The 16,356-nt window shown below is 39.8% G+C and overlaps 1 protein-coding gene across 6 annotated transcripts in view; it reads right to left on the reverse strand.

Annotated features, from left to right (window-relative positions):
* Positions 1–16,356, reverse strand: part of SLTM (SAFB like transcription modulator) — a 68,376-nt gene that overhangs the window by 19,831 nt on the left and 32,189 nt on the right. For 2 of the 6 annotated variants that reach the window (XM_049773615.1, XM_049773612.1), the window contains 7 exons: positions 12,322–12,349; positions 10,545–10,959; positions 9,880–9,929; positions 5,229–5,347; positions 1,167–1,316; positions 944–1,047; positions 684–850 (listed from right to left, as the gene is read on the reverse strand). In XM_049773615.1, coding sequence (XP_049629572.1) covers positions 684–850; positions 944–1,047; positions 1,167–1,316; positions 5,229–5,347; positions 9,880–9,929; positions 10,545–10,959; positions 12,322–12,349 — 1,033 coding nt within the window. Of the gene's footprint in view, positions 1–683; positions 851–943; positions 1,048–1,166; positions 1,317–5,228; positions 5,348–9,879; positions 9,930–10,544; positions 11,014–12,321; positions 12,350–16,356 lie in introns of all 6 variants that reach the window. The other 4 variants (XM_049773614.1, XM_049773611.1, XM_049773613.1 and 1 more) reach the window with 2 other exon arrangements.

Consider the following 16,356-nt stretch of genomic DNA (forward strand, 5'->3'; position numbering starts at 1 on the left):
GCATGAGCCTGATCCAAGTTGGTCCACTGCACCACATTATGGACCCCCAAACAGGTCAGGTGTGGGCTAATAAAGTTTAAAATTGTGGAGCCAAAATGATAGCAGTTTGCCTTGCACACAGCTGACCTGAGTTTGATCCCCCACATCCTGTATGGTTCCTAAGTCTGCCAGAAACTATTTCTGAGCACAGAGTCAGTAGTTTTGAGCACCACTGGATATGGTTCAAAAACAATAAAAAAAAAAAAAGTTAAAACTGAAATTCAATTTGGTCTTAAAGAGAAGAAAAAGAAAAAAAACAATCTATGGTTGAAACCTAGTATTCAGTAGCAGAGCACAAATTTTGTATGTATAAAGTCCCAGAAAAATAACAGCACCCCAGTCCCCTCCAAATGAAAGCTCAATCTACTACTGTAAATACAAATATTAGCAAAGATCACTTCAATTACACAGCTACATATCAAAAGCAGTTTTAAGTCAATCCAAATTTAACAGTAATGAGGAAGAATGTATATGTTGTTTGAGCGTAGAAAAGGATGAAAATAATTTCTTTTCAATCGCCTTCCTCCAGGTTGACATCTAAGTTGACACCATCATCTCCATTTTAATCTCAACTTTTCTCTCCCACTGTAAAACAAAGTCACAGGCGTACTCAAAGGGGCTGGGGGAAAAGGTAACCAACATACTTATTCGCTTCTTGTCTTCACTTTTTTTCGTCGATTCTAAAATTTGGCCACTTGCTCCATTATCATTCTTCTCGTCTTTATTTTCTATTTTCTTAGCATCCTTGTTTTCTTTTTTATCAGATTTCTCAGACAACCTCTTCTCTTCTTTTTTGATAGATGCTTGCATCCTGATCATACCACCCCACACAAGAAAACAAAAACAATGAGAACTTCTTCATCAATATACCAAAGAAACTTACCCCAAAAGTAGTAATTCTTACTTGCTACTTCTATCACTTGTATTTTTCTTGTCTCCAGAACCTCTTGAACTAATCTTTTCATCATTTTCCTTCTTTAATTCTTTCTTAGAAGGATCACCTTTAACCTGAAAGATTTGTCATGGTAAAAAAATGTCAGTTACATTTTTATGATTATAAAATATTGCTAGAAGCAGCATCCCTAGCCCACCAAGCAAGTTCCCCTCATGAAACTAGCCATACTTACTTTTTCAACAGATATCAGCTGCCCATGCAGTTCAGTGCGGTGGAGATGGGCAATGCACCTAGACACCTCGGTGCTAGAAGACACAGTCACGATGCCATAGCACTTGGCCCCAGGACTCCGAGCATTTGTGACTACCTTTGCACTCAAAACCTGTAATATGAAATTCTACTTGAGATCAGCACTTCTATCCAGGGGTCATAAGTCCTCTGAAGGATAATCCAAGAAGGTCAAAGAAGATGATCACATAATGGGATGAGGGTACAGAGGAAGTGAGAAGTGGGAAATACACACACACACACACACACACACACACACACACACACACGTACGTACGTACGTACGTTCAAAAATACTGCTTATGGGGCCAAAGAGATAGCATGGAGGTAAGACATTTGCCTTGCATGCAGGACAGTGGTTTGAATCCCAGCATCCCATATGGTCGCCCAAGTCTGCCAGCAGCAATTTCTGAGTGTAGAGCCAGGAATAACCCAAGTGCTGCTGGGTGTGACCCAAAAACAAAAAACAAACAAACAAAAAAAGAAACAAAAAAAAAAGAAAAAAAGAAACACTGCTTTACTTGAATCCAATAGAATCCAACAGTGTTGGATTACTGGCATCTCATATGGTCAGGAATAATCCCTGAGTGTCACCAGGTATGGCCCAAAAACAAAAACAAAAAACAAAACAAACAAACAAACCAACAAAAAAACACAACTTTGGAGGCCAGAGAGATAGCACAGTGGTAAGGCGTTTGCCTTGCAAGCAGACAATCCAGGACCAATGGTGGCTCGAATCCTGGCATTCCATATGGTCCTCCGTGCCTGCTAGGAGAAATTTCTGAGCGCAGAGCCAGGAGTAACCCTAAGCGCCGCCAGGTGTTGCCCCAAAACAAAATAAAACAAAACAAAAAGCAGCAGCAGCACTGCTTTAGACTTCAGAACTACATCCAGGATACATAAGCACAGAACAAAGGATAATTTTAGGATCACTACCACTGAAAATTTATATTCTTTTACGTTCTTAGAATAGCCTATACTTTATAAGCACTTGAAATATATGCAGTAGAATAATTTAAAGACCCAAAAATTTAAAAGTTTGGGACTAGGGGCTAGAGAGATAGCATGGAGGTAGGGTGTTTGCCTTGCATGCAGGATGGTGTTTCGAATCCCAGCATCCCATATGGTCCCCGAGCCTGCCAGGAGCGATTTCTGAGTGTAGAGCCAGAAGTATAACCCTTGAGCGCAGCTGGGTGTGACCCAAAAACCAAAAATAAAATAAAATAAAAATAAAAGGTTGGGGAGGAGCAAAGGGCTCTTGTCCTCTGGCTTTCGCTCCCCTTGAAAAAAAAAAAGTTTGGGGCTAGAGAGATAGCACAAAGGGTAGGGAGTTTGCCTTGCATGTTGCCAACCTGGATTTGATCCCTGGTATGCTATATGGTCCCCACAGCCTGCCAGGAATAATTTCTGAGCACAGAGCCAGGAGTAACCCAAGCATTACCTAATGTGTCCTCCACCCCCCAAATATCCTTGAAAGTTTTTGTCCTTTTATTCCTTTCAATATATAAAATGTATTTAGTACATCAATAATGATATAATGAGATTATATGATACCATTTGCAAAGGCAAAGAAATAAAATTTTCAATTAGATTTGGGGTGAGCTGCATGCAAGGAATACAGTAGTTTTGGGATGTTTATTCTTTTTCTTTTCCCTGTTTTTGGGGGGCACTCATGATCAAAGTTACTCTTGGTTCTGTACTCAGGAATTACTTCTGGTATTGCTCAGGGGAACAAATTGGATGTCAGAATCAAACCTGGGTTGGCAAGTATAAGGCAAACAATTTACCTACTGTGCTATATGACTCCAGTCCAAGAATGTTGCTTTTACAGCTCTAATATTAAGGTGTTAAAACAAAAAGAGAAACTTAACAGTCATTCTTAAGTGTTCTGAACCTGAATCGCCATATCAAGTGATTCAGACAAGTTGTTAATTAAAGAATCCTAAAATTTGTTTTTTTGTTTGTTTTGTTTTGGGGTCACACCCAGTGACGCTCAAGGGTTATTCCTCGTTATGTGCTCAGTAATTGTTCCTGGCATGGAAGACCATATGCGACACCGGGGGATCGAACTTCGGTCCGTCCTAGGTTAACACACGTAAAAGCACCCTACCACTTACTTGAGCCACTGCTCTAGCCCCTAAAATCTGTTTTTTTATTAATGGCAGTATTTGTCATTAAATCAAAAATCTGAAAGTCAGGGCCAGAGAGATAGCATGTAGGTAAGGTGTTTGCCTTTCGTGCAGAAGGTCTGTGGTTCGAATCCTGGCATCCCCGGAGCATGCCAGGAGCGATTTCTGAGCATAGTCAGGAATAACCCAAGTGCTGCTGAGTGTGACCCAAAATCCAAAAAAAAAAAAAAAAAAAAATCTGAAAGTCTAGCAAGTACATACAGAGTTATAGTATTGAAAGCCTCAATTTGGAAAGGTTTTATATTGGTGCAGGTTAAACAAGACATTCTGAAAGCTAAAAACGTGTAGTAGAAAGCAGCAAACCCTAAAGGATAGGGTCAATTCAGTTCAATTCACTTGAGTCTCCAGTGGCTCTTCTTTTATCTCCCTTTGTGCGACACAGGGACTTTTACTCATAACCTAGGAACAAGTTTCTCCTCTAATTCTGTATTCTGCAACTGTGCTTTCTCCCTTCAGAGCAACCATTACAAATTTTGCATATATATGCATTTTTTTAAAATCATGAAATCGGGGCCGATGAGGTGGCGCTAGAGGTAAGGTGTCTGCCTTGCAAGCGCTAGTCAAGGAATGGACCACGGTTCAATCCCCTGGCATCCCATATGGTCCCCCCAAGCCGGGGACGATTTCTGAGCGCTTAGCCAGGGATAACCCCTGAGCATCAAATGGGTGTGGTCCCCCCCCCCAAAAAAAACAAAGCAAAAAAAAAAATCACGAAATCCATGACAGAAACCACATCAGTTATTTTGTTGCCCAAACAAATACTGAACCACCAGGGACCAGAGAGATAACATGGAGGTAAGGCATTTGCCTTTCATGCAGAAAGTTGGTGGTTCAAATTCCGGCATCCCATGTGGTCCCCTAAACTTGCCAGGAGCGATTTCTGAGCATAGAGCCAGGAGTAACCCCTGAGTACTGCCGGGTGTGATTCAAAAAACAAAAAACAAATAATGAACCACCAGTTTCTCAGGATGCGTAGTCCCTAGCACATGTGGATAGTTTAGTATGTAATTGGTACATTCATAATGATGGCTTCACAGTTGTTTATTTTCTAGTTTCACCAAATTAGCCTCAACAAAGGTAGGTGCTAGAAAAATAAAAAGTGATGGAAAGCATTCATTACACTAGAAGTAAAAATTTAGGGGTTTAAATGCAAACTTTCAGGGACTAGAGAGATAGTAGAGCAGGTAGCGATGTAAGTGGATGACCCAGGTTCAATTTCCTAGTATCCCATATTATTTCACCAAATCCACAAAGAGTGGTTCTTGAAGACTGAGTCAGGAGTAACCCAAGCAGGACTGGGTATGTCCACAAAACAAAAAATATATATATGAACTTTCAGGGCTGGAGCAATAACACAGTGGTAAGTCATTTGCCTTGCATGCAACCAACACAGGAGGAACCCCGGTTCAAATTCCAGCATCCCATATGGTCCTCCGAGCCTGCCAGAAGCGATTTCTGAGCACAGAGCCAGAAGTAACTCTTGAGCACCACCAGGTGTGACCCAAAAACCAAAAATAATATATATGAACTTTCATTTCCTTATTATTTGGACCAAGGAAATTCCTGTTATGACTGGACCAGACCTCTGGTAATGCTCAGTACCAAATGTGCTGCCAGGAGTAGAACTTGTGATATAACTTTTAACACAAGACTTCTCAATGCTTGAGTTATGATGAAACTCACCATTATCACAGAACTCAGAATCTAGGCCCAATCAGTGCCAAGGGAAATGAGAAATTAGATGATTTTATACAACACCATTTTGAATACAAGTCCTACTTCAAATGGAGATAGATAAAAAGGAATAAAGAATTTACCTTTCCATATTTGCCGAAGAGGTTCTTCAAATCAGCAGCTTTGGTATTCGAAGAAAGTCCACTAACCCAGATATTTCTAGTTGAGCTTCCACTGCTACCACTAGTACTATTTGTATTTCCTACAATAGATTTAATATCAGGCATGTAAGTCATCTGAGTTGGAATATATTTTTACAAAAATATCAGGGCCATATTCTCTCAAGATTATAAAATCCTCTCATTTAGATACACCAAGATTCTATAAATGGGCTATTTTTAAGAACAGACAAGTATCAAAACACTATCATTTATTTGTACAAGGCCTTCAAGTAAACTGGAAGCATATTTGCACATACACACACACACAATCCACACAAAAAATAAACATCGAACACAACTAACAAAAATTACAATGAGCGGGGCCGGGCGGTGGCGCTGGAGGTAAGGTGCCTGCCTTGCCTGCGCTAGCCTAGGACGGACCCGCGGTTCGATCCCCCGGCGTCCCATATGGTCCCCCAAGAAGCCAGGAGCAACTTCTGAGCGCATAGCCAGGAGTAACCCCTGAGCGTCACAGGGTGTGGCCCAAAAACCAAAAAAAAAAAAAAAATTACAATGAGCGGGAAATCAAGTCAACTAATTTGGACATGTCTTAGTGTATAAATTTTAAATCAAAATAACTACAGAAACCAATTATGTAGCCTGGGCTTGTGCTAAGTATAACCATTTTACCATAGTGCTGAAATAAACTGTGAAGCCATCATTGTGAATGTAACAATGACTGAACAATCCACATATGCTATGGACTACGCAACCTGAGAAACTGGTGGTTCAAGAAGGACAAGTCAGAAGATGGTATAAACTGTTTTCAAGAACTTAAGAGTTAATAACAAAAACTAAACCAACCAGCTATTTTCATTATCAAAGCAACAGTAAGAAAGTGCTGGAACAACAGAAACAAAGGTCAAGAGGTCTAGCCCAGCATAAAAAGCTCACCACAAAGAAAGGTGAGTATAACTAGAGAAGGGTTTCCTAAGCAACAATAGTTAGAACCGATATGCTCTGGACAAGAACTTGGCACGGAAAGTAGAGAAACAAGCAAGACACCCCTCCCTAGAGCAAGGCAGGGGTGAAGGGGTAGGTTTGGGAAGGAAAAGAAAACATCAATGATGGGAAGGGTGCACTGGTGAAGGATGGTGTACATTTTTTTTTTTGGTTTTTGGGCCACACCCGTTGACGCTCAGGGGTGACTCCTGGCTATGAGCTCAGAAGTTGCTCCTGGTTTGGGGGACCATATGGGACGCCAGGGGATCGAATCGCGGTCCGTCCTAGGCTAGCGCAGGCAAGGCAGACACCTTACCTCTAGCGCCACCACGCCGGCCCCAGGATGGTGCACATACTATGACTGAAACCGAACAATAAACAAGTTTGTAGCCATGGTGCTTAAATAGCAATTTAAAAAAAAAGAAAAAACACGGAAATCAGATATAGCTAGATAATCCTGGCCTTAATATTAAAAAATCTCTAAAATGTGTCAATTTTAAGATGCTTCAGGTAAGTAAATGATTATATGAGTCACTCTGTACAATTTCCATCTATAAATTATGGGTTCAAATAAAAAGATGCCTTTTTCTTCAAATACACTATTATAAAAGGGAATTTCATTTTTGACTTTATTTAAAAACAATTCTTATATTTTTGTTTCGTTTTGGGCTACACCCAGTGGTACACAGGGTTTACTCCTGGCTCTGTTTTCAGAAATTGCCCCTGGCAGGCTTGGGGGGACTATATGGTATGCCAGCGATTGAACTGGGGTCCATTCTGGGTTAAGCATGTGCAAGGCAAAAGCCCTACCACTGAGCTATCAACTCTGGTCCATACTTGTACATTTTAAAAGAGACAGAGTATAAAACTATTAATAGTAACACTTTTATAACTTCAAGTTATTTAAACATAAAATATATTTTTCAATGCTTTTAAATAATATAACACAAATTTTTTTTTTGCAAAACTGATGTTTGCATACTTATAAGACAACACATGTTTGACTTATTTTTAATTAATGACCTATATATTTCTTTTACTTTCCTTTTTTTTCCCCCTTGGTTTTTTTGAGCCACACCTGGCAGTGCTCAGGGGTTACTCCCAGCTCAGTGCTCAAAAATCACCCCTGGCTTGGGAGACCTTCTGGGATGCCGGGGATTGAACCCATGTCCATCCTGGGTCAGCCGTGTGGCAAGGCAAATGACCTACCACTGTGCTACCACTCTGGCCCCTGTATTTCGATTTTCAAAAGCATGACAGAAGGCTCTGGATCATGGTTCTGTATTGGGAATTATTCCTAGCAGTATTTGGAAGACCATATAAAATGATGGGATCAAATCAGGATCAGCCATAGGCAAGGCAAGCACACAACCCACAGTACTTTTAATTCAGCCCCACATTTAAAAATTTTAAATCAATTAATCACAATTTTAAGGGTATTAGCAGTTACTATATAAAGCGCCAAAAGTTACAAATCAGATAAGCTAAACTATATTCTAGGGTTTTTTTTTTTTGGGGGGGTAGTAGGTTTGGGAGGATGGAGCAGTACACCTGAAGGTACTCAGTCTGCACTCAATCTGTAGACTTCTCTCCAGCCTGAGCCTCACTTCTTAAACCATGGGTTGTAACTCCAGGTGGTATGTTTTTTGTTTTTTTTTTTTTACTTATTTATTTATTTATTTTGGTTTTTGGGTCACACCTGGCAGTGCTCAGGGGTTACTCCTGGCTCTAGGCTCAGAAATCACCCCTGGCAGGCACAGGGGACCAACATGGGATGCCGGGATTCGAACCACTATCCTTCTGCATGAAAGGCAAATGCCTTATCTCCATGTTATCTCTCTAGCCCCCATTTGGTCTGTTTTAATTTTGATTTGGTTTGGCTTTTTGGTGCGCAGGCCTTACTCCTGGCTCTGCACTCAGGAATCACTCCTGGCCAGGTTCAGGGACCCTAAACAGCACTGGAGTCAAACTCATGTCTACTGCATGCAAGGCAATCAATCACAGGCCTACTGTACAATCCGTCCAGCCTCACGTAACTTTTGTTTTAAAATAATTATGATTTGTGATCAGTTCATGTTTGATTTGCAGATCTATTTTACAAGCCCATGTACTCAGGCTCCAATAAAAATTTCTCAAGCAGGGACCAGAGCAATAGCACCGAGGTAGAGTGCTTGTCTTACATACAATCCAGGCTTGATCCCTGGCATCCCATATGGTCCCCTGAGGCCACCAAAGTGATTCCTGAGTGCAGAGCCAGGAGTAACCCTTGAGCACCACCAGGTATGGCCCAAAGTTAAATACTAATTTCTCAGGCAAAATAAAGGGTTGAATAAAAAAGCTTTAGAAGCCTGTGACAGGATATAGCAATACCTCTTCAAAACTTAGCATTACCCATGGGGTATTGTTCTTTTAAAATGAATTTTTAGGGGGCCGGAGAGATAGCATGGAGGTAAGGCGTTTGCCTTTCATGCAGGAGATCATCGGTTCAAATCCCGGCGCCCCATATGGTTCCCCGTGCCTGCCAGGAGCAATTTCTGAGCCTGGAGCCAGGAATAACCCCTGAGCACTGCCGGGTGTGACCCAAGACCCACAAAAAAAAAAAAAAAAAATGAATTTTTAGAAAACAAGTATCAAGTAAATAACATATGTATAAAGATACACCAGATACACCCATTACTCCATGAGATTACCAGTGACTCCTCAATAACAAAACACAATGGAGTGTTTACCTTTAGGCTCTAAGAATATAAAATAAAACTTTTTGCTATATCACTCCCCTAAAGCCCAAACAAGTCAAATTAGAAAATTCTGAAGAGGGCCGAAGCGGTGGCACAAGCAGTAGAGTATTTGCCTGTGCGTGCCCACCTAGGATGGTCCACGGTTCAATACTCTGGTGTCCCATATGGTCCCCCAAGCCAGGAGCAATTTCTGAGCACATAGCCAGGAGTGACCCCTGAGAATCACACCAATTGTGACCCAAAAAGCAAACAAATAAATAAAGTTCTGAAGATGAAACTATTACATATTGGCCATGTTAAAATAAGTGCACCATACCTTAAAGAATGAAATATAAAACCCTCAAACACTAGACACATATATTTTTCTTTTAAATACCCACAAATACAAACATACAAATATTAGTAACAGCATATGTAACTGTGGTGGTGATCTGTAGTGGTTTTAAATAAATAAAGAAAAAGGCTGGGCCCAGAAAGAGAGTATGGAGGTAAAGCATTTGCCTTGTGTGCAGAAGGTCAGTGGTTTGAATCCCGGCATCCCATATGGTCCCCTGAGCCTGCCAGGAGCGACTTCTGAGCATAGAGCCAGGAGTAACCCCTGAACACTGCCGGGTGTGACCCAAAAACCAAAAACCAAAAAAAAAAAAAAAAAAAAAAAAGCTTCTAAACTCATCTCAACTAAAACAAATAGCAGTAATGCTGTTTTGCTGAAAGCTCTGACTTCATGGTTTACACAACCAACACCCATTGAACAATTTTAGTTTGTCAGTTTTTAAGGATTAAATGAATAATGATAATAATGATAATAATGATAATAATAATAATAATAATAATAATAATAATAAACCTGAGTAATAACTCTTAAAGATTTAAAAGAGAAAACAATCTATTACCTTTGTCGTCTTTGGATGATGTCTTGCTGTCTTTAGAGTCCTTTGAAGAGCTGAAGAAGCAAATCACCAAAGAAAATTCAAGACAAAACAAAACAAAAAAAAAAAACAAAAATCGAACAGCTTGATATTGACTATTTCAAACTACTGCTATTCATACAAATTAGAAATTCCAGAAGCCTAGAATAGGTTATTTGAACAAATGGTTCCCTTAGGATTCTTGCACTGATTTCCCCAAGATGCCTGAAGATCTAGATTTTTCTGAAAATTCTATTCAGTGGATATATGGCCATCTTCTCCAGATTTCAGAACTGGGACTTGACTTCATTTTGTGTTGTTAGGACTGATAGTTGTTCATTAACCATCATCACAAGGATTTTTAAAAATGAAACACAAAAATAGTGTCAATTTTGGAAAAAACAAAAAAACAAAAACCAAAAACAAAAAAAAACAAATATATGCTGACAATTCGACAATGCAATCAGGACACACTGCATATTACGAAGATCTTGAATTTTTTTAAAGTAACTTATGACGGTCAAAAATATTATAAGCAGGATCATAAGGACTAATTACTGTACAGGGTCTTGAAGCCACCCCCTTAATGTAGAGTGATCTTACTGAATGCTGGAATTCAGTATCGTAAAGAACTGACATAGAAAACAAACCTCTTTGCTTGACCAGAGGCCCCAGTAGACGAGGGCCCTTTCTTCAAAGTATCCTTTTCTTTGTCTCCAGATTCTGCTTTCTTAGAACTTTCTCTGGCTTCCTTCTCGACAGGGTCACCCTTCACGCAGTCTTCCTTCTTACCATCTTTATGGTTCACGTTCATCTCGCAATCCTTGCTTTCCTTCTCCGGGCTCTGTGCAATGGTGGTCTGCCCGTCTTTTGGCTTACTTGCTTCAGAATCTGTAATTTTCACATTTTTACCTGTTTCTAGGAGGTCATCACCATCAAAATCCAGAGTGATGGCATCTTCAGCCTGGATTGTGACCGAGATGTTGTCATCCTCAGCTTCTTTCACAGTCGCATTAGCTTCCATCTCTTCATGAGCTGTGTGATCAGCCTCAGCTAGGCTCCCTTCTGAAGGAAGAGGTTTAGATACTTCTTGTGTACCATCACCAGAACCTGCTATATCTAAGAGGATTTAACAGGAATAAATATGGCAAAACAAGAAGTTTAAACAATTTCATATTCATAAGCTAGAATAGGACCTAGAAAATATAAAGCCAGTTATTAGCACTGATGGAAGGTTAGGGGAAAGAAACACAAGGGTATTAACTAATAGAAACAATCCTTTACCCAGGATCACTTATTCTTCCTGAGGAAAATGATCTCTACATACAAATACCAAACAAAGAAAGGGAGAAATGGTTCCATCCTGGTGATACCAGCTCTTCATTTCTGGTTGTAAGTTAATGGCAGAGAAGACTTTTTTCCTCCATGAGACAGAGACCAATGTGTAGGTTTGTTATTCAGTGTTCCCACCGTGGAATTTAACCCTGTGGCTTTCAGAACTCCCATCTTCAGAGGTCTTCAGATGACATTTTCAGAGGTCACAGTCTGAGGGTCTCAATCAGCCTTCAACACATTTCTGGGCCCATCTTCTTCATTTTTCTTAGTCAGTTCTTGCACAGTCCAGACTCATGGAATGGTGACTCATGGAATGGTCCACAGGTAGCTGTTCTCTAGGGTTCAGGAAATGGATTGTTCCCAATCTTCATCCTGTCCATCAGTCCTAGAATGCCGTTTCTGAAGATGCCATGCATTCCCCCAAAATAGAAAGGCTTCAAGCCTCTTAAGGCTTTCAGTCAGTAGCTTGCCTTCATCCTTGTTTCCAGGTTTTCTGTTCTGCCTTGCTCAGAACCCGGATCCACATTCCTTACTAGTCCAGCGCAGAGTCCTTTGTTGTCTTTTCAAAAACTCTTCCATAACTTGGTGCTGACCACAAGTATTGCTACAGATGTCCCTGTGGTTGTACTGATGAGACCACTCTGCTGAACTACTAGGACTGTCAAAAGATTGTCAGTTCCTCTAAGTGGCGAGTGAAGTCAGTCTCCTGGTTGCCTACCATTTTTTACTAGCAGTAATAGCCATTATCCATAACATAAGCACGTATGAGTTACTGCAGTGCCAGTTTTTAGAGTGTAATTAACTTACCGTATGCTAAAAATTAATTTTTTAAATAAATTAAAACCAGGTTAAATAAAAATTGGCAGTATCCACTACAGTAACTGATATGTACCATTAAATTAAAATCTATTTGAAGTTAAAAAGAAAATTTAGTAAACTAAAAAATTTTAAAGATGCTAACTTAATTGACTATAAATTTGAAAGAAAATGTATTTCAAAACTAAGATTTTAAGTATGGAATTACTTCATATAATTTACTATTTTTCCAATAAGTATCAGCCATTTTTAAACTCTACTTAGTATTAAACATACCTTTCTCATTTTCTTCTTCCTCACCATCCTGAAATTTAAAGAATAATCAAATATAAAATAAATCCATAGAATACTGATTTACATAGTAGTATGATATAAGTAAATCTGCATATAATTTAATGTTAATTAAGATATTCAACATTAACAAATATAGAATTATCCAATCCTATTAGGAAAATGTGGCATGCCTGCTTATTGAAGAGAATGGGCCAATCTTTCAATGATTAGCAAAACCAACACAAGTGGATTACTTCTCAACACTATTCTATTAATTTGAATCTTATTTCAAAGAGTTGCCAGTTGAAACAGATTATTCTGTGTGTCTCAATAAAAGGTAGTGTTAGGGTATTACTAATTCAACAAAATAGTCCTGAGAAGTCTTAACTTGAAGACACACTTTCAAAGGCAAAATGTGTTTTATAAATGAAACAAAAAAATGCTCCTTTTGAAGCATCTTGAAGAAGAGCAATTCCTATAGTAATTACTTTCAAAATATACAGTCCTTTTTCATCTGTTAAAAATAAATTCTTATCAGGCACATACACATGGATTGGTGTCACTTTTAAATGACATCCATACTATAGGTAAACAAGACTTTTTTAAATTATTGTAATTTTTTTTTGTGCCACATCCGACAATGCTCAGGCTTACTTCTGGTTCTAAGCTCAGGGGACCATATGAAATGCCAGGAATCAAACCTGGATCAGTAAGGCAAATGCCCTACCTGCTATACTATCACTCCAACCCCCCACAAATTTTTTTTTTCTTTTTCTTTTTGAGGCCATAACCAGTGGTATTCAGGGTTCACTTTTTGGGGAAGGGGTTGGGTCATATCCAGCTGCATTCAGGGGTTACTCTTGGCTCTGTGCTCAGAAATCGCTCCTGGCAGGCTCAGGGGACCATATGGGATGCCAGAAATCGAATCAAAGTCCGTCCCATATGCCTTACCCCTTTGCTATCACTCTGGCCCCTCAGGGCTCACTCTAACAGTGCTCAGAAGACCATCTAGAATAACAGAAATCAAACACAGATTGACCGTGTTCAAGACAAATGTCCTACCTACTGTACTATCGTTCCAGCCCAAAATGACTAATTTTTAAATGTAGTACCCTTACACCAAAGCTAAAATTAAGGTGTGTTCTTAGTCTGAAAAGGAGATTTAAGAAGGAAATTTCACTTATCAAGCAAATACCGTGAAAATAAGTGAATAACGAAGACAGAACCATGTTTTCTCAAGTTACAAATTCCTAAGAAATGTATAATGTACGTTGTCATCTTAGGAATAGAAAAAAAAATAATAGCTTTCAAAAGATGGGGATTGGATAGTCCTAGTAGTTGAACCCAGGGTGTCAAGGTATGAGTCTCACAACTGAGCAACTGGGGACATAGTTCATCACTTTGAAAATATAAGCTAAGGTTACTTTCAGCAAGGTGCTATAAAGCTACATAAACAGTAACTGACAGTGGCATTCAAACCAGGAATATACTTCAAAATCAACTGGAAGGTTTACAGAATTTTTTCTGGTTCAGATGATCTGATGTCAAGCTTAAAAATCTGTCTAGATGAGGCTGGAACGCTAGCACTAGTAGTAGGGTGTTTGTCTTGCATGAGCTAACCTAGAACGAACCATGGTTCGATCCCCGATTACCCATATGGTCCCCCCACAGGAGCGATTTCTGAGCTCATGGCCAGGAGTAAACCCCTGAGCATCACCAGTGTGGCCCAAAAAAGCAAAATAAATAAATAAATAAATAAATAAATAAATAAATAAATAAATAAATAAATAAATAAATCTGTCTAGTGGCACAATGGCTTCAATAAAAAAAATTTTTTTTTTAAAAATCTGCCTAGGGGCCAGCACAGTGGTGCTAGAGGTAAGGTGTCTGCCTTGCCAGCGCTAGCCTAGGACAGACCATGGTTTGATCCTCCTGCATCCCATATGGTCCCCCCAAGCCAGGAGCGACTTCTGAGTGTCACTGGGTGTGGCCCAAAAACGGAAAAAAAAAAATCTTCTAGTGGCAAGAGCGATAGCAGACAGGACCTACACACAAATGTGGCTGCCTGGGCTCGATTCCCAGCATGGTCCCCCAAGCCTGCAGAAGTGAGTTTTGAGCGTAGAGCCAGGGGTAGTAATCCCTAAGCATCATTGGGTGTGGCCCCAAATCCCAAAAAATACAAAATCTGTCCAGTGAGTTTCTGGGCTATGCTTATTCTGTGATTCTACATACTTTAAGAGCTATTCCCTAGAAATAAAAAATATTACAAAATAATTTATAAATAAAACTTCAGCATCTACCAACTGTGATACAATTTTCTATGTGTAAAAATCATGCATTGGGGGCTAGAGAGATAGCACAGCAGCGTTTGCCTTGCAAGCAGTCAATCCAGAACCCAAGGTGGTTGGTTCAAATCCCAGCGTCCCATATGGTCCCCGTGCCTGCCAGGAGCTATTTCTGAGCAGACAGCCAGGAGTAACCCCTGAGCACTGCCGGGTGAGGCCCCCCCCCAAAAAAAAAATCATGCATTGGTCACACCCAATGGTTCAGGTTTCACTCCAGGCTCTGCACTAGGGAACTACTTGTAGTGCAAACACAGTTGTCTACATATAAAGCAAGTACCCCACCCTGGGTACTTAAACTCTGGCTACTAAAAGCATTCATTTCTTAAAAAGTGTCAAATATTTTCCCAATGGTCATTATTACATTTGAATGACAATTATTTCTACGAAATCACTTTAAAGTGTTTTCAACAGTAACACACAGTATCCCACAACTGGAAGAATGATCGTTATCTTGTTACTAAGGTAACAAGATGAAAACTAAAGATAATTAAAATAAGCCAGCTTAAGAAGATTAGTCCAAATCAAGAAAATTACTAGTTGATAGAAATATGAATCCAGTTATTATAAGTCCTTTATGTACTCTTAAGAAAGTATCAATGGGGGCCGGGCGGTGGCGCTAGAGGTAAGGTGCCTGCCTTGCCTGCGCTAGCCTAGGACGGACCTAGCCTAGGACGGACCGCGGTTCGATCCCCCGGCGTCCCATATGGTCCCCCCAAGCCAGGAGCGACTTCTGAGCGCATAGCCAGGAGTAACCCCTGAGCGTCAAATGGGTGTGGCCCAAAAAAACAAAAAAAAAAAAAACAAAACAAAAAAAAGAAAGTATCAATGATCAGCTATATGAGATTTAGTATTCATCATTTTGTTTCTAACCTGGGAAAAGAAAAATGCTTTAACTCAAGGTAGGAAAAGTAGACAATGGCAGGAAAGACTGTTATTTATTCTGAAATTATCAACCATTTTTTTTTTTTTTTGTGGTTTTTGGGTCACACCCAGCAGTGCTCAGAGATTATTCCTGGCTCCAGGCTCAGAAATTGTTCCTGGCAGGCACGGGGAACCATATGGGACGCCGGGATTCGAACCGATGACCTCCTGCATGAAAGGCAAACGCCTTACCTCCATGCTATCTCTCCGGCCCCAACCATTTTCTTTAAAATTCTTTTTTAGTTAAGTGTTTTATCTTGGGAGAAATAAGCTTGCACACCTTAACATTGTTTTGTTCTAACAAATAATTAAAAAATAATCTGCCTCTCCTTTCTCTACTGTGATACCAATAGCACAATTCCAAATTATTCTTTTATTTTTTTTTATTTTTTGGTTTTTGGGTCACACCCGGCGGTGCTCAGGGATTACTCCTGGCTGTCTGCTCAGACGTAGCTCCTGGCAGGCACGGGGGACCATATGGGACACCGGGATTCAAACCAACCACCTTTGGTCCTGATCAGCTGCTTGCAAGGCAAACGCTGCTGTGCTATCTCTCCGGGCCCCAAATTATTCTTTTAAAGATACAAATATTAACAGATAAAAGTAGAAAACAAATTAACTGATGTTTTAAAAATACTGAAACAAATTTCCTTTAGCCATAGTTCCTGCAATTAGCTATGAGTTTTATGTATTAATCCTCATGAGTCAACATGTCTTTGAAGGTTTTCATAACTTTACCTTTTCAAAATAGTGGTAAAACTAGTTTTATAAA

The sequence above is a fragment of the Suncus etruscus genome, chromosome 5 (genome assembly GCF_024139225.1).
Source record: "Suncus etruscus isolate mSunEtr1 chromosome 5, mSunEtr1.pri.cur, whole genome shotgun sequence".
NCBI lineage: Eukaryota > Metazoa > Chordata > Mammalia > Eulipotyphla > Soricidae > Suncus > Suncus etruscus.